We start from the raw sequence: 20581 nt of genomic DNA, 5'->3' as shown, positions 1-20581 counted from the left end.
GAACGCCAGACAGATTTCCTGCAAGACTTACCAGATGAACACATGTCCAAGTTTTAATTTTAAAATTTCCTCTGGACACATCACATCACTTCCTGCAGCCAAAAATAGAGGAAAAAATGGCTCCAGTTTATCCCTTCATCCTCACAATTAAAACTGTTGTCACAGTTTTCTCAAAGTACAGACATTTTTCTTACTTTTAAAATTGCTCTTTAGTCATATTTACTAGATATTCAATCTGCGGGTTTTGTAAAGCTTTGGCTTGCTGGCAACTATAAACCAGCCGACATCACACTGTGTGTGTGAGGCAGCCACTGTAAAAAGTGTTTTTTGATCATTTAAAACTAGGAAAATATTATTCGGAGTTGACATTTTATGTTGTGTTTAATGTTTTATAAAAGGAATTAGCAAAATTTGCATTGGTAGTTAAAATGTGGCTATAATACAACTTATGTTGTCATCGCAAATTTATCTTCAATAAACACACAGCTTCAGACCCCTCTAGAAATCATGTTGTCCTTTCACATTGTTGAAGTTGATCCATGAGGTCACCAGCTGTGTGTTCTTACGCAGTGCACAGTGACAGTGTCTGCATTCACAGTCTGCATCTATCAAAGGCCACGTTTGTAGGCTGATTTGGCCATCTATAATTCCAATGGTGTACCATCACAAAAAATTAAGGAATCTCTATTTGTCTGCAAAAAGTAGATGTTTTACACACAGATGGAGAGCTAGTAATCTTCTTTCTCAAGTGCAGTCCACTTACTTAGACAATTTGACCCTCTATGATCAGGAGGCCCACACCAACTTTATCCTCCGGAGGGTGATTGGAGAAGTTCTGTGGCCTCCTCCATGAGAGAGAAATGTGTGAACTTCTGTAAATGTGGCCTCTCTGGTGTCCTCCTCGCCTCCCCAGAGGCTGTACGCCTTCATGACATAGCATGACATAAATTTTTGTCCTTTGCAATATATTGTATGAGTTTGTTTAGATGATGATACTAAGCTTTTCACAATAAGCAATTAATCAGTTAATTGCATGATAAATTTAGATGAGCTCAATTTCCATTTTGATTAGTACTATTACTAATAATCAAATTTCTGTGGGAATATCACTATATCACTTAAATGGTATCAAAACAACATTATTGTTCACAATAATGAGACAATTTATTATCCAGTAAAATTTGTTATTGTGACAGGATCAACACTCCTGATCAAAATCTTAAGACCAGTTAAAAAACTGCAAGAATTTGCATTTTGCACTATTGGATCTTAAGAAGGCTCTAAGAAGAGCTTCACAATGTTAAAAGAAGAAATCGGTGTAAGAGACAAAAACTTTTGAGCAGGGAATTAATTGAAAACCGCATTTACACTCAAACATGATTTTTTTCAGCTGATCAAAAGTTTAAGACCATAGCTCAAAAAACCCAGAAAATCCCCCAAAACAGAAATCAAAGTGTCAAAAAAAGGACTCAGTAATGAGTAGCTCCACCATTCTTGTTGATGACTTTAAACAATCGTTTAGGCTTGATGCCAGCGTTTCCAGGAGGCTAGTGGGAACGTTGCTCCAAGTGTTGAAGATGGCTTCACGAAGGGCATCCACTGTCTGGAACTGATGTCCATTTTTGCAAACGTCCCTTGCCATCCATCCCCAAATGTTCTCAATTGGGTTTAGATCCAGGGAACATGCAGGATGGTCCAAAAGAGTGATGTTATTCTCTTGGAAGAACTCCTTTGTCAGGCGGGCATTGTGAACTGCAGCATTGTCCTGTTGAAAAACCCAATCATTACCACACAGACGAGGGCCCTCAGTCATGAGGGATGCCCGCTGCAACATCTCCACATAGCCAGCTGCTGTTTGACGCCCCTGCACAACCTGAAGCTCCATTGTTCCATTGAAGGAAAACGTACCCCAAATCATGATGGCGCCCCCACCACTGTGCCGTGTAGAAAACATCTCAGGTGGGATCTCCTTGTCATGCCAGTAACGTTGGAAGCCATCAGGACCATCAAGGTAAAAAAATTTTCTCATCAGAGAAGACAACTTTCTTCCACCTTTCAATGTCCCATGTTTGGTGCACCCTTGCGAAGTCCAAACGGGCAATTTTGTGGCGTTGAAGAAGACGTGGCCTTTGAAGAGGTTTTTTGTTTCTGAAGCCCTTCTCTCGCAGATGCCGTCTGATGATTATTGGGCTGCAGTCAGCACCAGTAATGGCCTTATTTCGAGTAGAGGATTGTCCCGTGTCTTGACGGACAGCCAATCAGATCCTACGGCTCAGAGCTGGTGATTTTTTTTGGGTCTACCACTTGACTTTTTTGTTCCATCACCCTCAGAATCATTTAAAAAATGCAAAATAACTGTCTCTTGCACTGATTTTTTTTCTTTAACATTGTGAAGCTCTACTTAGAACCTTCTTAAGATCCAATAGTGCAAAATGCAAATTCTTGCAATTTTTTGACTGGTCTTAAGATTTATATCAAGAGTGTGTATCAATTTGTTTAGATGACATTATGTCTCTTGATATGACAAAGTCTGTCATAATACAAATTTCGATTCAGTTCGATTCTTAAGTTTGCGATTGATATGACACAGTATAATATGCTGATCTAACAAAATCATTTAACACTTCTGGGTGACTGGTGATTGGTCAAGCTGAAAATGGGGAATCCACCTGATATCTTTTTGTATCCCAAATCTTTAGTCAACTGTAAGTCAAAAAGTTATCTGCTGTAGTTAGTGGTGTGTAAAAACATCTTTGCAACAGTTCCCTAAAGGATTCACTTCATGACTGCGTGCTTCTTTAAAACACTCGGTCATTTCCTTGAAGTTTGTGGCCGTGTTTTGCAACATCTCAGTCAACTTGTGGCTGAGATGTTGTATTTGACCTGGCCAGTGAAACACTTTCACACTGGATACTAGAATACTTTGGTATACAGAGGAGTACTCTGAGTCATTCAAGAACCTTGGTGAATGACCCAGTGGCTCTACTAGCCCAAACCATTAAACGTCTACCACCATGCGTCACAATCAAAGGAGGTGACAAGCATTCATGATTTCAAGTAGTACTTATTCATCTCTGCTTTGGTGTCAGGGGAAAAATAGTCTTTCTCCACAGCATTTGGTTTGAGAAACTGCCTTCTTTCCTGCATATGTTCATGTTCAGGATTATATTTCTGTTGATGTTTTGTGTTGAAACAAATCTCTTGCCCTGTCACTTCAACTATAGTTAAGCAGCGTTTCTGGCAGTAAAGAAGTCACTCTCTCACCGCAGCATTACGCAGAACCATAAAAATGTTGTCTTGTATGACTGAGCGCTCTCTCTGCTCTTGGTGTTTTGAGATCTCCTTGCTTGCCTGAGTAGCCTGATGAGACTCACCGTGAGAGTCTCATCAGGAGAAGTCTGCTGTATATGTGTTTGGAAATTACAGCTAAATGAATCATTAGGAGCTAAGGGAACATTCATTCAAAGTCAAATGCAGGTTGCATTAAAATAAACAATTCTAATGCAAAACTGCCTGTGAGCATGGCTAACTGTTTTGTGCTGGATCTGCACCTGGAGAAAGCAGAGGAGCTTGATTTTTTTAATAGATTATCTATTTCATTTTAGGACAGCAAAAGTTTACATATGTTTTTTTAAGTTACATGCTGCAGCTTTAAGGAGATGTTAGATGTGAGAGTCCACTGTCTGGTAGAGCTCCAATACATCTGTAAAATGTTACGTCTCAGTAGCGCAAAGTGGCGGTCCAACAGCCAGAGCAGAACCCAGCATCTTGCACTGCTAACTATGACTTAAATTATTTTTTAGATTTTGTGCTTAGCTTTCTGACAGTCATGCTCATCTGGGTGAGTGTTGGCAATTATGTGCTGCTTTCCACCAATTCTGATTTTGACATTAGTAGAGAAGAGATTGTGCTGTAATAAAGAATTTCCCAGACTTTTGCTATTTAATATGTATTCCCAACCTTGATCAGATTTTTATTGAACTCAGAAAAGTGAAACAAAGTACAGTACATCTGTAGGACCGGTGCTGAAAAACACTGGATTCGATATCGGCATTTCAATCAATGGATATCGACAATAAAGCAACATGATTCAGTGACACAGTTTCAACATTAGTTAATTGGCTAGAATTAAATGGTTGTTTGATGGTTGATCCAGCTTCTGTCGTTGACCTTAACCATAAATTCAACCTTTGTGATTATAATTCAAAACTGAATTAACATCTTTTGCAACAAGCCAACAGCAAAGTGGCTGTGTGTTTGGACCATCCCACTCATATAAACGGTAGGGGTGGATCGCTCCACTCCTTGTAGTAAGTTATAGATGTTTTCGTGTCAATATTGAACATTGTAAGAACAAACGGTAAGAATTTTTATGAACAATTAAAAAAATGTACAGAAAGGAATCACCGCTCACTATCCTCTACAGTGTCAATAAAAATGTGATGAACCCCGCTCAATAATAAAATGCTCTCACATAGAGCTCTGATGGGGAGGAGAGGAGGGGAAGATGTGTGGCAAAACAGCATACATTGATTCAACATTGATCAGACATTGATCAGACACCGGCATTTCATTAATTAGATTTCAATCACAAAACAACATTGATTCATTGACACAGTTTCAACGGTTAGAATTGGATGGTTGTTTGATGGTTGATCCACCGTCAGTTTTCGACTTCAACCAAAAATCAACCATTCTGACTATAATTCAACGTTGATTTAATGTTGTGTGCTATCTTGGAAGATAATACTTTATTGATTTCCTAAGAGGGAGATATTTTGTTTGTCCCAGCACAGTGCACAATGAAAATTAAAATAAATAAAGTAATAAGAATAAACATACAACAATAAATAACAAAATACATATAGATACATATACACATGATACAAATTAAAAAAGAGGAAAAAAAACATCATGGGGGGCACGGTGGCTTGGGAGGAGGTGCAGTTACCTACATAGTACATGGAAACTACTAAATTGGGCAAGGCTCCCAATTAGTCTTAAAAAAGTTTCTATAGCTTTATGAGATGTTCGTGTTTTTTACAAACTCAGTAAATGAAGACCAGGTCTCTCTGCAGAATGGGATCCCTTATAATGAGTGAGACTGTTGGATTCAGACTGGGGACTCCGTGGTTGAGATTCGCCTGGACTTCCTTAAGGCTCTCGATATTGTAGGGATGTGTTGGGTGAAGCGACTCTGCAGTATCACATAGACATCGGTGGAAGTCCCCCTGGATTGGGAGACTGGGATAGTGGTCTCCCTGTTCAAAAAGGGGGGCTGGAGGGTGTTCTCCAATTACAGAGGGGTCACACTATTAAGTCTCCCTAGCAAGGTCTATTCAGGGGTCCTGAACAGGAGGATCCATTGGATAGTCAAACCTTGGATTCAGGAAGAGCAGTGTACACCCTCAGCAGGGTCCTCGAGGGTACTTTTGAGTTCGAGTTCGCCCAACAGGTCTACATGTGTTTTGTGGACTTGGAGAAGGCGTTTGACCATGTCCCTCGGGGAACCCTGTGGTGGGTTCTCTGGGAAAATGGGGTAGTGGGCCCTTTGTGGGCTGTTAGGTCCCTGTATGACCGGTGTCAGAGTCTGGTCTGCATTGCCGGCAGTAAGTCGGGCTCGTTTCCAGTGAGAGCTGGACTCTGCCAAGGTTGCCCTTTGTCACCGGCCATGTTCATTACTTTCATGGACAGAATTTCTAGGCATGGCCAAAGTGTTGAGGGGATCCGTTTTGGTGGCCTTAGGATCGCATCTCTGCTTTTTGCAGATGACGTGATCCTACTGGCTTCATCAGGTCGTGATCTACAGCTTTCACTGGAGAGGTTCGCAGCCGACTGTGAAGCGGCAAGGATGAGGATCAGTGCCTCTAAATCCGAGGCCATGGTCTTGAGCCGAAAAAGGGCTTCTCTTCTTCGGGGCAGATGTCCTGCCCCAAGTGGAGGAGTTTAAGTATCTTGAGATCTTGTTCACGAATAAGGGAAAAATAGAATTGGAGATCGACAGGTGGATAGCACAGCATCAGAAGTGAAGTGGGCACTGCACCGGTCTGCCATGGTGAAGAGAGAGCTGAGTCAAAAAGCTCAGCTCTCTGAGCTTTTTGACTCAGAGAGCTGAGTCAAAAAGCTCTCTGAGTCAAAAAGACTCAGAGTCTTTTTGACTCAGCTCAAATGTACAATAAATACATTTATTGTATTTATTGTTGATGTGAAAAAATTCACATTGTGATAAGGATTTTGATTTATACTGACAATGATAAAATGTCAGTATAAAAATATATATATATTGTTGGTATTGTTAATTTTACTACTTTCTCCAATGTTGGTTCATCAGAGTATTAATAAAAATCAATAAATTAGAAAATCTGATTATTCATAATTTGGAGTTTAGCCACAAAAATCTCACATCTTTATGTAGCTGGTGTCCCAAAGTTGCCTATTTTGAAGCTGGGTTTGTCTTTTAAGAACAGTATTTGTATGCAGTAAAAGAGACATAAAAAAGACTGCAGGGAAGTTGTAAATACTTTTTTATCCTCACTTTGGTCATTGTTGCAATAAATACCTCAAAATATCTTAATACAATTTTAAGTCCATATTGTGCATCCCTACTAGAGTGTCAGTTGATCCAATCTATAGAATAGATTCTGACATCTGGACAAAAGTAAGGTACCCCATCCTGATGCAGAGAAACACTGTGGACTCTATACTTTTGTATGTATGGTGCCAACATTTTGGTATTGAAAACTCTATTTGTAACTTTAAACTGAAGTAAATGTCAAACAAGTCCTTTTGTTTTTTCAAATATCTAAATGCATTTTACTGAGTGTAGGTTTCTAATTGCAACCTAACTTATCTGGATCATTATTGTTATTATGTCTCCCCTCTATATTTTATTAGTCATTCATCTGTGTTTCATATCTTAAGCTTTTTTTTCTGTCGTGTATTCCAGTAAATTTCTGGGCAAAGTGATCCGACCTGTGACCAGGCGCAGGCAGCCTGAGGAAGTCATGCACTTATCTGTGGTGGCTTGTGAGAAACGTCTGGATGAGACCCTCACAATGCTCAAGTCGGCCTTGCTATTCAGCTTGAAGAAGATCAAGTTTCACATTTTTGCCGAGGACTACTTGGCCCCTCAGTTTGAAGAAAGGGTAAGAGACCTTCATCATGCAAATTCTAGAAGTATGTGTACAAGTTGTTAAATGGCTCAATAGTGTCACATTGGAACCTGGGATTCAATGCACACAACAATTCCATGAAAAGACCTTAGGTTTTTATATCTATGGTGTGTCTTTTCCCTTGAAATATATTACATACCACTTCTTCTCACTGCTTACGGGCAGATATTGATGTTTTGTCTCAAAACAGGAACATATTACATAACTTAAGATTTTTAGATCAACCTTAAATGGTGTGAGATCTTTCCAGTAGTGTTGTAAGTCACCAGCTACATAAACAATTCCAATTAATGAACTTCAAACTTAACACCAAAGCATTCATTCAAATATTGAGTTTACAAGCCTGCCTTCGTGCATGCTGAATCAGTGCTGTATGTTGACTGTTGTTTGGGAGGAAAAAAGGGGAATTATGGCACTCTGAGCTTGGAAAGTGTTGCACATATTCTGGCTTTAAACAGGGAGGAGCGTAGGAGCAGCCACAGTGCTAAGAGACTCAAGGTAGGTGCTTGCCAAGTCCTTGTGGCTCTCAAAGCCAATTCTGGACCAAAATTCACTGATTAGCAAATACATATTCACTTTCTTTTTTTGTAATTCAAATTTTATTGATTTTTTGAATATTATTTCACATTAAAACACAAATACAGAACAAAAGAAAAAGAAAAAAGGGTTGGTGCACCCCTCCTGCCCCCCAAACCCAGGGTACAGTCATATGTATGTATGTTACAGTGTTAATCCAAAAACATTTAGTAGTTGAGAGAAAGGTATTTGTCCGGGAAAATCAAGCTTCATCCAGATGCATTACTCAAAGCCGTAGTTCTTTTCAATGAGTCCCAAAAGCTATCCCATTCCATGTCCCTGTTCCCTTYCATGTTKTTGAGCATGGCTTCATAAGAAGCTGTATCCRTCATTGMTTTRATCCACTCATTTAGCTCGGGAYACTTTGTGGTCTTCCAATGTCTTAAGATGATCCTGCAGGCTGTCACCAGACCGACCACCACAACTGTAAAAGCTCCTTTTGGGGTGTTCGGCATTTGAGATCTGTCTCCTAGTAAATACAGTTCTGGCGTCTGAGGGATCTCCAAGCCAAGCCATGCACTCAGAGCCTCCAAAATGGTGAAACCAGAGAGCAGTCCCAAAAACAATGCAAATATGTGCCCACTTCCTTCTTACATTTCCAGCACATATTGTTTGACATTATTTTCATTCTATGTAACCTAGTAGGCGTATGATAATATCTATGCAGCCTCTTTCACATATTTACCACTCTCTGACAATACACTCAACCATCTTTCTTTTGTATACTCTTTTCTCAAATCTTTCTGCCAAAGAAGTTTAATATTTGATGATTCACTACTCAGATTATAATTTAGCAGCTTATAAAATTGAGAAGCAGTGTGTTGTTCACGCGGCATCTTAATATAATTCAATATATCATTTTCTGCAGTCATTTTAAATTTTGAGGTAACACAATGTCTCATCTGTAGATATTTCCAAAAATTTGCTCTACCTTCCAAGTTAAATGTATGGGTAAGTTCATTGAGGGACATGAATTGCCCATCTTTGTACAAATCACCAATGGTGCATATGCCACGTGAATGCCACTGCCTCCAAAACACAGGTGTTTTACCAATACATATAGCAGGATTATTCCAGAGAGACGCATATTTCTCCACCTGATGTGGAAGTTTTAACAGTTTGTGTACCTTTGACCAAACTTTACAAGAAGAACATAAACTGGGTTTGTTGTGTCGATCTTTTGAGACAATTTGTGTTTAGGGTCAAATGGCAAACAATATCCCTTTCAATATGTAACCATTCCTGCCCGTTTTCACCTTCCCAGTGTTTAACTAATTTTGCCATCTCAAATGACAAACAGTAGAGCTTAGGATCCGGAAGTCGAAGGCCACCCTTTTCTTTAGGAGCATACAATTTTTCTAGTTTTATTCTGGCTCTTTTACCTTCCCACAAAAAATGTTTAATTAAGTTTTCATACCTTTTAAAAATATCGAGTGGAATTGAAATAGGAAGCATCATAAGCACATCATTAAACTGAGGGGCGGTAATCATTTTTTATAACATTAATCTTACCCCACAGTGTTAGTTTTATCTTCTCCCACTTTTCAAAGTTTGTTTTGATTTTTGAAAGCACCGGATTAAAATTTAGTGAAGGCAACGCTTCCAACTCCCTGCTGAGTCTAATCCCAAGATACTTCATGCCTTCAGGTACCTATTTGAATTTAAAATCTTTGACCATGTGTGAATTACATAAAGAGGATAATGGCATGGCTTCAGATTTAGCCCAATTTATTGAGTACTCAGAGACCGTCGAATACATCTGTATAGTGTCCATTAGGTGCGGCAAAGATGTAAGCGGATGTGTTATAAGTGATCAAATATCGTCCGCATATAAAAGCAGTTTGTGTTCTTGTTATCCCCATAATATCCCTTTGATGTCCTTATTTATCCTAATGCTAAAGTTTCAATAAACATGATGAATAACAATGGACTAAGAGAACAACCCTGACGGGTCCCACGTGATAAATTAAAAAAGGATGAGATGGTACCATTAGTTATGACAGCAGCCTTTGGTTCCCTATACCATATTTTGACCCATTTAATAAAAAAAAAGGCCCAAATCCAAAATTTGAGAGAGCCGAAAAGAGAGAGCTCCATTTCACTTTATCAAACGCCTTCTCCACATCTAAGGAGATGGCAATGACTGGCTCCTCCTTTGACTGACTCAGCCACATCAGGTGCAACAATTTTCTAATGTTATCAGAGGAGGAGCGGGTTTTCATAAAGCCTGTCTGATTCTGGTGAATAATAATAGGAAGGACTTGTTGTAAGCGCACAGCCAGCACCTTGGTTAATATTTTACAGTCCACATTTAATAGACTTAATTGGTCTATAATTTGCCGGATCTGTGCTATCCCTATCTTTTTTTGGAATCAAGGATATCAGAACTTCATTAAAAGTAGGAGGCAGCTGTCCTCTCTCAAAAATCTCTTGATACACCTTTTGCAACACTGGAGCAAGAATATCTATGTACTCCTTGTAGTATTCTGATGGAATACCATCAAAACCGGGGGATTTCCCMACCTTCATCCCTGAAATTGCCTTCCTGATCTCCTCTTCTGTAATTGGTGCTTCCAACCACTCTACATGCTCCTGAGATAGCCTTGGTAGATTGACAGTGTTGTGGTCAAGACCACCTAACCCGAGACCAAGACAAGACCAAGACCAGAGTGTATCGAGACCGAGACGAGACCAAGACCGAGGGAAGTCGAGACTGAGTCAAGGCCAAGACCAGCGTCCCGCGCTACATGACACAATAAAATGTAAAATATCATCAAAATTACTTCTCAAATTGATCTGAAAGATCCACGTTCCCATAAGAACACATAGATATTAAATACTTAATAAATGTAACAAATATTAAATGTAACAAACTCTTTGTTCTGCTTTGCTTCCATCTCTGTGCTACGATCTGCGGTGGTCTTGTGCCATCCCTAAAAAGATAACGCCCTGGGTGTTTACCCATGTTGCTCATGTCAGAAACCACCGTCTGCACCATTAAACATAGCAATTGAGGCAAAGCCCTGACACTCAACTATGAACACTGACCAAGGAGCAACAAGCAAGAAGTAGTGCCCCCCCAGTGGTTTCAAAACATTTTCTACTCCCCCCCACTCCCCCCCTGGGGGGGATCATCATATTTGGTTTCATCAAACCAAACAGTTTTTCCTGCAGGGCTTTGGGATTCTCTTTTCTTTTTTTCCATTTCTCTTGAAACCTTGATCTCCTTACTCCTTAATAATGCTGGCTAAATTGATCAAGAACCTATTAATGTTTATAAACAAAGATACAATATAAATGCAGTTTTTTAGCAGTGTTTTATGTTTTATTTGCGTTAATTTCCACAACAGAGTAGAACTGAAAGTACAAATGTTTTTAGATCAATGTTTCTTTATTATTAGGTTGGAAACTTTGTGCTTCTTTCACATCATTTCCCTTACATCAGTGGTTCCCAAACTTTTTCTAGCTAGTCATCTTTTAGCTAACTTTACCTGCATCAAGCAGCTTTACTAAACAGTCTATTAGTTTGGGGGGAAAACTGTGAAAAGTTCTTGCTGGTTTGCTTCCATGATTCTAACACACCTGTGCAGCTCCGCACAGTAGCAGGTCTCCTTCGCTGCCTACAGGTCTAAACCCAGCGTCATAGCGCTCATGTTGCGTTTAAAGGCGGCACGGAAAAACAGATTACCACATGTTAACGGATTAAACAGTTTTAACTGCTGATAAAAGTGACAGAGGACACAGATATGGTTAGTGTGGAAACMCCTACTGTATCAAATTGACAGAGAAATAACAGAGACTTGGCCATTCTAAAGTAAAAACCCAGCGCATACAGGGTTCATGTTTTTTTTTTATTGTTTGTTTCTCTTTTTCATCCAAACGGCTTCCAGTATCAAAAAATGGTCTCGAGTGCTACAACACTGTAGATTGAGTTTGGAGAGAAAAGCATCACTTTCTCTTTGGTTTGTCTCGTTAAACACTGAAGATGTATATCATGTTTCGTAATACCGTTTGAAGCCATTGTTTATGTCTTTTGCTGAGGTTACTAAAGTATCTCCTTGTTTAATGGCAGGGATTGTGTTAAAAAAAATCCTCTTTTTATTAACTTGTCTTGCTAATAATTTTCTGGTTTTCTCCCCTCCCTCATAGAATGAAGTTTTTAACCTAAATAGAGAATATTCCACTTTTTTGTTATACATTTCATTTAACTGAAACTTAAGCCCACAAATATCTCGATAAAGTAAATCATCATAACACCTAGCCAAATTGTTTTCTTTAAGTTTGATTTCTCTTTCCAATTTACGAATTTTACATAAACTCTCTTTTTTCTTCCATGAAGTGTATGCTATAAGTTTACCTCTCAGGAATGCCTTAGAGGTCTCCCATGCAGATTGAACATGCTCTGTACTGCCAATATTTATTTCAAAGAAGTATCTCAGGTCCTGCCCCAACTGTTCTTTAAAGAGTTTGTCCTTTAAAATCGAGACATTCATTCTCCATCTTGAACCGCTGATATTCCCCAGTTCTAATCTTATGCATAATTCCATAATTCCTGAAAAGAAAGAAAGAAAAACAAAAGACAACTTAAAACCTACTCTATTGCTGCCGTCTACAGCGGCTGAAGAGAAAAAAGAATAACTAAGAGAAAAAACCTTATCAGGTCCGTGGACTCTGCTTCGCTCTGTTCATGATGACAGGTGGCGAGGTCCGCCTCCCGACAGTCAGACACAGCATCTTCTGTGACACAGCATCTTCTGTGACACAGCATCTTCCTAGGAGCCCCATGACTCCTAGGAATTAGTCAGTTGAATTTGGGGTGTCCTCCCCCTGCTCGTTCTTCTCCTGGCTCTCCTCATTGAAAAACTTCTCTGCTGCTTTTGCCGAGCTGAAGCTTATGTTTTTACCCTTCCACCTCATGCGCAGCGTGGCTGGAAACGCCAGGGTGTATTTAGCGTTGCGCTCTTGCAACTTCTTTTTCACTGTGGTGAAAGCCTTCCTCTTCTCCGTCAATTCTTTAGTCATATCCGGAAACACTGATAGCCTGCATCCTTGCCACTCAAACCCGCGCATCTCCTTAGCTGCCCTGATCACTTTATCCCTCGCTGATTGTCTCAGGAATCGGATAAGAACCGGTCTCGGGGCTCGATTCGGGTCGGGTAATGGTGTGGAGGCCCGGTGGGCTCGTTCAATCTCAAACTCCGCGTCATCACAAACTCCAAGACCCTCGGTTAGCATCTACTGTACACAGCTCAAAAGTGTCCCATCACTACCGATAGTCTCTTTCAGTCCAATAATTCTCACATTATTCTTCTTACTGTGATTTTCAAGAACTTGCATGCAGTCCAGCATGGCTTCCATTAGCTTGCTTCTCTCACCAACTGCAGTGTGCAGCCGCTCCGAAGTGGGAGATGCGTGTTTCAGCCTCCGTTAGCCTTTCTTGTATTGCAGCCACCGCTGCATTCAGTTCCGATGTTGTCTACTTTATTGTGGAGACGTCCGCAGCTACACTTTGTAACATGTTACTCATTTTAATTACTTCCAAAAACAAATTCGTTATATTAGAAGGAGGTGTTTCCCCCCGTTCTTCCTCATGTGTAGGGCTGTTGCGGGTTGACATGCGGCCTGTACTCTTATTCGTATTTCGTTGTGGCCATTGCAGGATCAAAGTACTTTTTTCCCCGAAAAAGAAGTCCACAAGCCTACACTGCTTCCTCACTTGCTGAGAACAGTATCAAAAAAGAGCCCCTTACTACCACATCGTCATCTAATTACATGTCGGGAACGGAGAGCCGTTAGCCACCTGCCATCTTGTTCGCAGGCGAACAATCTATTCTTTTATCTATTCATCTATTCTTTATTTAGGCTGTAGCTTTTGTAAAATGTATTTCTAGTGGTTGGCCAATCGATCAGCTACCAATTATAATGGTCATTTAGGATTCATAAGGACACTTATTGATGGTCAAATCAAACTTTTAAGTTGTTAAATAGGCAAACACAAGTGAATAAAGAAAACCAATATGACAATATGACTCTTTGCACTTGATGTCACTCTCTTCAAAACTCCCCCGCTCCACCATGATGGACTCTAAATTGGTGTATTTCCATTAAGTAAACTTATTTTTTAAATTTCAAATTGCGCAATGATATGGTAAATGGAAATGCAACTACTATCTGTGATTATCCAATCCTCAATCATTAAGTGTATTTTCGCTCTGTACTGGTCACCAGCCAATTTCCTGGTGCATTTCTTACTTCCATTTTGCCTTTATTTGAAATATATTTTCATGAGATGTGTATATCTTCCCATGCAGCTGAACCAGTGGCCTCAGTCAGTCTCAGCTAGGTTCCAGTACAGCATCTATCCCATCTCTTTCTCTGTGGGCAACGCTGAGGAGTGGAAGAAGCTCTTCAAACCCTGTGCTGCTCAGAGACTCTTCCTACCTGTAAGACCACACCACAGTTTCTCGTCTTATATCCTCAACATGCTTAATGTCACTAATAGGCTAGCAAGCAAATAATTTTTTTCTCTTTTAGACAACTTTATTGTCTTTATTGTTTTTCCCGCTCCAGCAGTTAATTCTAGGTGTAGTTTATGGATATACTTAATTACATGGGTGACTTCTCACATTTGTCTGCAGTGCACACTCAAAGAAACAGACTTGTCTTTAGAGACAGAAACCATTGATTTCATTAAGCAAAGCTTGTGCTCTGGTATTGATTTTTCTTTTCAGACCATTGTCCATTGAAATAGCAGTTGGCTTTCTAGCAATAAAAGGGACATAATGCTGGTGCAGCAAATCTATGATGTTCTCCTCTTACTGCATAGCAATCAGTGACTATAACCCCAAAACAAGGAGGTAAAGTTTAACAAGTCAGATTCAACATATTACAGTTTCAAGTGCAAGGAAAAAACAACATGTGATGAATTAAATCTTGACAAAGGCTTAATCTAACTCCAGTGACTGAAAATTATACTCAGGTCTTTTGAAATAAGATCTATATTTCGGTTGTGATTTGGATTTTTCTTTTAAAACTAACTACTGTTTTTGAAGATATTTCATAGCAAAAAAACTTTCAATAAATGAAGTGAAAACCCACTGTAAATACACATTTAAAAGTGTGTTTTGTTGTTGATTTTTTAGAAAACCTTTGACTAGTTGTTGCAGCTGGCTGATTCACAGGAAACATGACCCCAACAAGAGAGCTGCTAGTAGAAAACAATGGAAAGTTATAGTGGAAATTGGAACAAAAAAAGCATGCAGATCCAGGCTCCATCCTGCAAAATGGCTTTGTCAGCTGCAAAAACAAAGAAAAGAACTGCAACCTGACTTAAATTTGCATAAGTGTGGGAATTGCTTATTATTTGTAAGCAGTTCTTTTTAGCCTTATGAATATTGTTTATGCAAAATATTGTATGATGTAAAGAAGAAAACCCCCAAAACGTCGGGTTTTATCTCAACATTATCTCTTCTGACAGTATGGCTCCGTTTCGGTTTCATTACCAAAATAACTAATTTCACATAATTACCACGATAATTATGTGAAATTAAATTAGTGGTCTAATATTTAAAAAGAAAAATAATTTGGTGCCGTCTGGCATTTTGATTTGAGCTCAGGGGACATTGGAGGTCTGATTCTCGGCTGCAGAAGCTGGCTCTTGCGACATGGAATGTCACCTCACCTCTCTGGTGGGGAAGAAGCCGGAGATAGTGTGTGAGGCTGAGAGATTCCGGCTAGAAATAGTCGGTCTCGGTTCGACGTATGGCTCTGGTTCTGGAACCAGTCTCCTTGAGAGAGGCTGGACGTACTTCCACTCTGGAGTTGCCCACGGTGAGAGGCGCCGGGCAGGAGTGGGCAYACTTGTTGCYCCCCATCTCGGCGCCTGTACTTTGGGGTTTACCCCGGTGAACGAGAGGGTAGCCTCCCTCCGCCTACGGGTGGGGGGACAGGTTCTGACTGTTGTTTGTGCTTACGGGCCGAACAACAGTTCAGATTACCAGATTACTTCTTGGAGTCCTTAGAGGGCGTACTGGAGAGTGCCCCTCCTGGGGACTCCCTTGTTCTGCTGGGTGACTTCATCTCTCATGTGGGTAATGACAGTGAAACCTTGAGAGGCGTGGTTTGGAGGAACGGCCCCCTGATCTGAACTCGAGTGGTGTTCTGTTGGTGGACTTCTGTGCTCATCACAGATTGTCCATAACGAACACCATGTTCAGGCATAAAGGTGTCCATATGTGCACTTGGCACCAGGATACCCTAGGCCGCAGTTCGATGCTCGACTTTGTCCTTGCATCATCGGGTCTACGGCGGCATGTCTTGGACTCTCGGGTGAAGAGAAGTACAGAGCTGTCCACTGACCACTACCTGGTGGTGAGTTGGCTCCGGTGGTGGGGGAGGATGCCGGTCAGACCTGGCAGGCCCAAACGTGTTGTGAGGATCTGCTGGGAACATCTGGCCGAGTCCCCTGTGAGGCGGAGCTTTATCTCCCATTTCCGGCAGAACTTCGAACACGTTCCAGGGGAAGTGGGAGACATTGAGTCTGAGTAAACCATGTTCCGTGCCTCCATTGCCGAGGCGGCTTATCAGAGCTGCGGCTCCTAGGTTGTCTGTGCCTGTCGAGGTGGCAACCCTCGAACCCGTTGGTGAACACCTTCGGAGAGGGATGCTGTCAGGCTGAAGAAGAAGTCCTATCGGGCCTTTTTGGCCTGTGGGACTCCAGAAGCTGCTGATGAGTACCAACAGGCGAAGCGGCATGCGGCTCGGGTGGTTGCTGAGGCAAAAAGTCGGGTGTGGGAGGAGTTTGGAGAAGCCATGGAGAAAAACTTTTGTATGGCTGTGAGGTGATTCTGGTCCACCATCCGGCGTCTCAGGAGGGGAAAAGCAGTACAGCACTAACGCTGTTTATAGTGGGGATGGTGTGCTGCTGACCTTGACTCAGGACGTTGTGGGCCGGTGGGCAGAATACTTCGAAGACCTCCTCAATCCCACCAACATGCCTTCTGTTGAGGAAGCTGAGCCTGGGGACTCTGGGTCGGGCTCTCCAATCTCTGGGGACGAGGTCACCRAGGTGGTYAAAAAGCTCCTTGGTGGCAGGGCCCCGGGGGTGGAAGAGATCCGCCCGGAGTTCCTTAAGGCTCTGGATGTTTTTTGCGGATGATGTGGTCCTGTTGGTTTCATCAGGTCGTGATCTGCAGCTCTCGCTGGAGCGGTTTGCAGTCGAGTGTGTAGCGGCCGGGATCAGTGCTTCCAAATCCGAGGCCATGGTCTTGAGCCGAAAAATGGTATAGTGCCTTCTCCAGGTCGGGCGGGACGCCCTGCCTCAAGTGGAGGAGTTTAAGTATCTTGGGATCTTGTTCACGAATGAGGGAAGAAGGGAGCGGGASGTCAACAGGCGGATTGGGGCAGCGTCTGCCGTGAAGCGGGCACTGTACCGGTCCRTCGTGGTGAAGAGAGAGCAGAGTCAAACAGCAAAGATCTCAATTTATCGGTCGATCAACGTTCCCAGCCTCGTCTATGGTCATGAGCTTTGGGTCATGACCGAAAGAACGAGATCACGGATAAAAAGGGCCGAAATGGACTTTCTCCATAGGGTGGCTGGGCTCTCCATTAGAGATAAGATGAGAAGCTTGGTCATCCGGGAGGGACTCAGAGTAGAGCCGCTGCTCCTTCAAGTCGAGAGGAGCCAGTGGAGGTGTCTCGGGCATCTGGGGTCCTCATGCATGCACACAAAAAATGTGCGGCGCCATATTTTACGCACAAGTCGGCATGTATAAAAATGTACTTTGCTTCAAAGTGTGCGTAAATATGCGTACACTTTTTCGCTGGCGTGAAAATGTACGGCAGCTATCAAACTACAAAGCGTCAAACTCACCTAAATACACTGAAACCTGATGACATTCAGTGTTTTTTAGACCAAGAAGGATCAAACCCGATGTTTTTTTTCATGATTTTATTTTTTTCTTACTTAAAAGTAAACGATAAAACTGAACCGCTTTTATCCCCAGACAATAAAATAACACCTACACAACATAAAGGAAATAAAAATGAAAGGATGTGAAAACCTCACTTGAATGTAAATAGTAGTTTTCCTCAGTTTTTTTCTCATAAAGATGTAACGTATCGGTCTGTGCGCCGAAGCGCATGAAATGCATCTATGGGGTAATTTCATTCTCACTATAAAAAAAATAAGAAAACAGGTTTGGATCAGCAGATTAACTCGAAACAGATTTGATTATTTTTAAAGTGATTAAGGTGTGTAGACAATCCCGTATGCACGTAGCTGTGCAAAAATGTGGAGCGTTTTGGCTCTAATGGAGAACATTGCTAATGGAAGGATTTAGAACAGAGGTCCCCAGACTTTTTCCTGTGAGGGCCACATAACTTTTCCCTTCTCTGSTGGGGGGCCGGAGTCAGTTTGTAACAGAAAAAGTGTGACGACTGCAGGAGTTCGTAAATGTAAAAATGTATTGTTTTTCAGAAAGCACAACCAAATAACCCTCTCTGGGTTCTTCACAGAAAAAATCCAGGAAGGATTATAATCCGTATTTTCCTAACTATGAGCCACACCGGACTATAAACCACAACCCCAAAGTTTTTTTTGGGTTTTTTTAAACCAGTAAACATACACATATAAGCCGCAGATATCTCCAGGTTTTCCACAACGATGCAGCAGCTGCAGAGGGGGGTGGACATCCAAACTTTGAGTCATAACAGGTCAATTGAATATCACATTTATTACGGTTGAAAAAGAAAAAGTTGCCAAGTTTAGATTTAACTGAACTGATTACGGTCGTTTCCGAACGGTAACTGTAACAGTAAAAGTGCTGATCCTTTGTGTTGCTACTAGCATGTGCTAAATAAAAATGGGCACTTTCTTCTTCTTCTTTAGATTTCAACAGCAGCTTGCATCCATTATTGTTTCACTACTGCCATCTACTGGATCCTAATATCTATACCTCAAATTCTCATAATGATCCCAGTATTATTTAAAAAACTGTTAAATAGCATTTCCCCTTCAATGCTATTTAACTGATCAACAACATTCTCAAATTTCAATTCCCTATTAAAACCTAATTCCGTTTTAATGGGCGCTTTCTTTTATTTTCAATTATTCACTTTGTAATGGTCTCACTATGGTGTCTTGTACCAAAACTAACCATCAGCCAAACTCCTTTCACACTAGTCAGGATTAATTAGTTCTTCCTTTATTTCCATGTAGAATGGAGTGAAACTGTCGAAACACAAACTCAGGATGAGCTCAGAGCAGCTTACAGAAGTGTTTTACATTCAGATACATACATTAGAAGTACAACTGATACAACAGCTACCTCTGAATGCTATGAGCTGCAATGCTACATAACGACCTAAGAAATCTTAGCAGCCTGCTAGTTAGCAATGACGTAGCACATAATCAAATCGCCCGCAGGTATTTCCAAAACTAATTCAATAAACAAGTTACTTTTTTATCATATGTTAACATAAAGGCTCGTTTTGAAGTATAAGCTGCTACTTACAGGCATTGCTTCGAAGAACTCGACCTGGAATGCGGCGTTCATAACAGACACGTGTGTTCATCTGCTCTACTGCTGGCAAACAACCGTACATAACCGTACATAACATAAAAGTCGAACAGTTCCCCAAAAGTCCAACAGATGGCAGCAATGCGTCATGCAAAACAAAACACCCACACTTTACAGGACACACTTCCTGCTCAAGAGCCCCCTGGTGGTTGAAGAAAAATCCACATATAAACCGAAAAATACAATATATGAAAAAAAAATCTGAATGCTCTCTGGTATTGTTCAGGGGGCCGGACCAAATGTGGAGGCGGGCCGGATTCGGCCCGCGGGCCGTAGTTTGGGGACCCCTGATTTAGAGGGAGCGATTGATCAGAGATATTATTTATCTTCTGTTGATGGTTTATTAGTGTTTAGATTAATCCAGACTGATCATCATGGAGCTCTGAGCAAAACTTAAAGAAGGAGCTGTGCAGCACCGGTACCGGTCCAGCTGCAGTCATCGAGCCGCCAGCTTTGTGAATGCACCTTTCTGGACAGAAACCATCTTTATTCTGCAAATGTACAACTTATGCACATGATTCTACTATTTAAAATAAATGTCCACATTCCCCACTCAAAGATTCTGTGACACGCTATCTGTCTTTAAATCCCGGCTGAACGCCCTATTGTTCAAACACGCATTTTCACCATGTCTTTATTTATTTATTTTATTTTGATTTTATTTTTTTCCTTTAAAATTTATTATTTTTATTTTTGTGAGGTGACCTTATGTGTCCTGATAGCACCTTTTAAATAAAATACATTATTATTATAAATACTAATACTGCTACAAACAAGGACGTCACCATGGTTACTGCTTCATGTGGTGGCAGTCTTACGGGTATTTATACTAATTTACATATTTATGGGTGGTCACAGGGCGGACCAGCAGCTGCGCTCTATTCCCTGTAAATTATATAAAGGAAAGGTGCGCAGCCGTGTGCCTGCGCACGGCTTTATGCATCCCATTTCTTTGGTGTGCCACACTTTTCTAAATGTTTCTGTACGCTAAGTTTTATTGTGAAAACTGCGGATTCTTTTATGCATGAGGCCCCTGGTCAGGATGCCTCCTGGACGCCTCCCTGGTGACATGTTCCGGGCACATCCCACCAGGAGGAGGCCTCGGGGAAGACCCAGGACACGCTGGAGGGACTATGTCTCTCGGCTGGCCTGGGAACAYCTTGGGATTCCCCCGGAGGAGCTAGAAGAAGTGGCTGGGAAGAGGGAAGTCTGGGCCTCCCTTCTTAAGCTGCTACCCCCGCGACCCGACCCCTT

The 20581-nt window shown here is 41.3% G+C and overlaps 1 protein-coding gene across 1 annotated transcript in view; it reads left to right on the top strand.

Moving 5' to 3' along the window:
• Window positions 1-20581, top strand: part of gxylt2 (glucoside xylosyltransferase 2) — a 33725-nt gene that overhangs the window by 1581 nt on the left and 11563 nt on the right. Inside the window, exons 2-3 of the mRNA XM_008410591.2 lie at window positions 6947-7145; window positions 14060-14191. Coding sequence (XP_008408813.1) covers window positions 6947-7145; window positions 14060-14191 — 331 coding nt within the window. The remainder of the gene's footprint in view (window positions 1-6946; window positions 7146-14059; window positions 14192-20581) is intronic.

This window comes from Poecilia reticulata, linkage group LG5 (genome assembly GCF_000633615.1).
Source record: "Poecilia reticulata strain Guanapo linkage group LG5, Guppy_female_1.0+MT, whole genome shotgun sequence".
Lineage (NCBI taxonomy): Eukaryota > Metazoa > Chordata > Actinopteri > Cyprinodontiformes > Poeciliidae > Poecilia > Poecilia reticulata.
The sequence above is the reverse complement of the archived record's forward strand: the minus strand, read 5'-3'. Positions and strand labels throughout refer to the sequence as shown.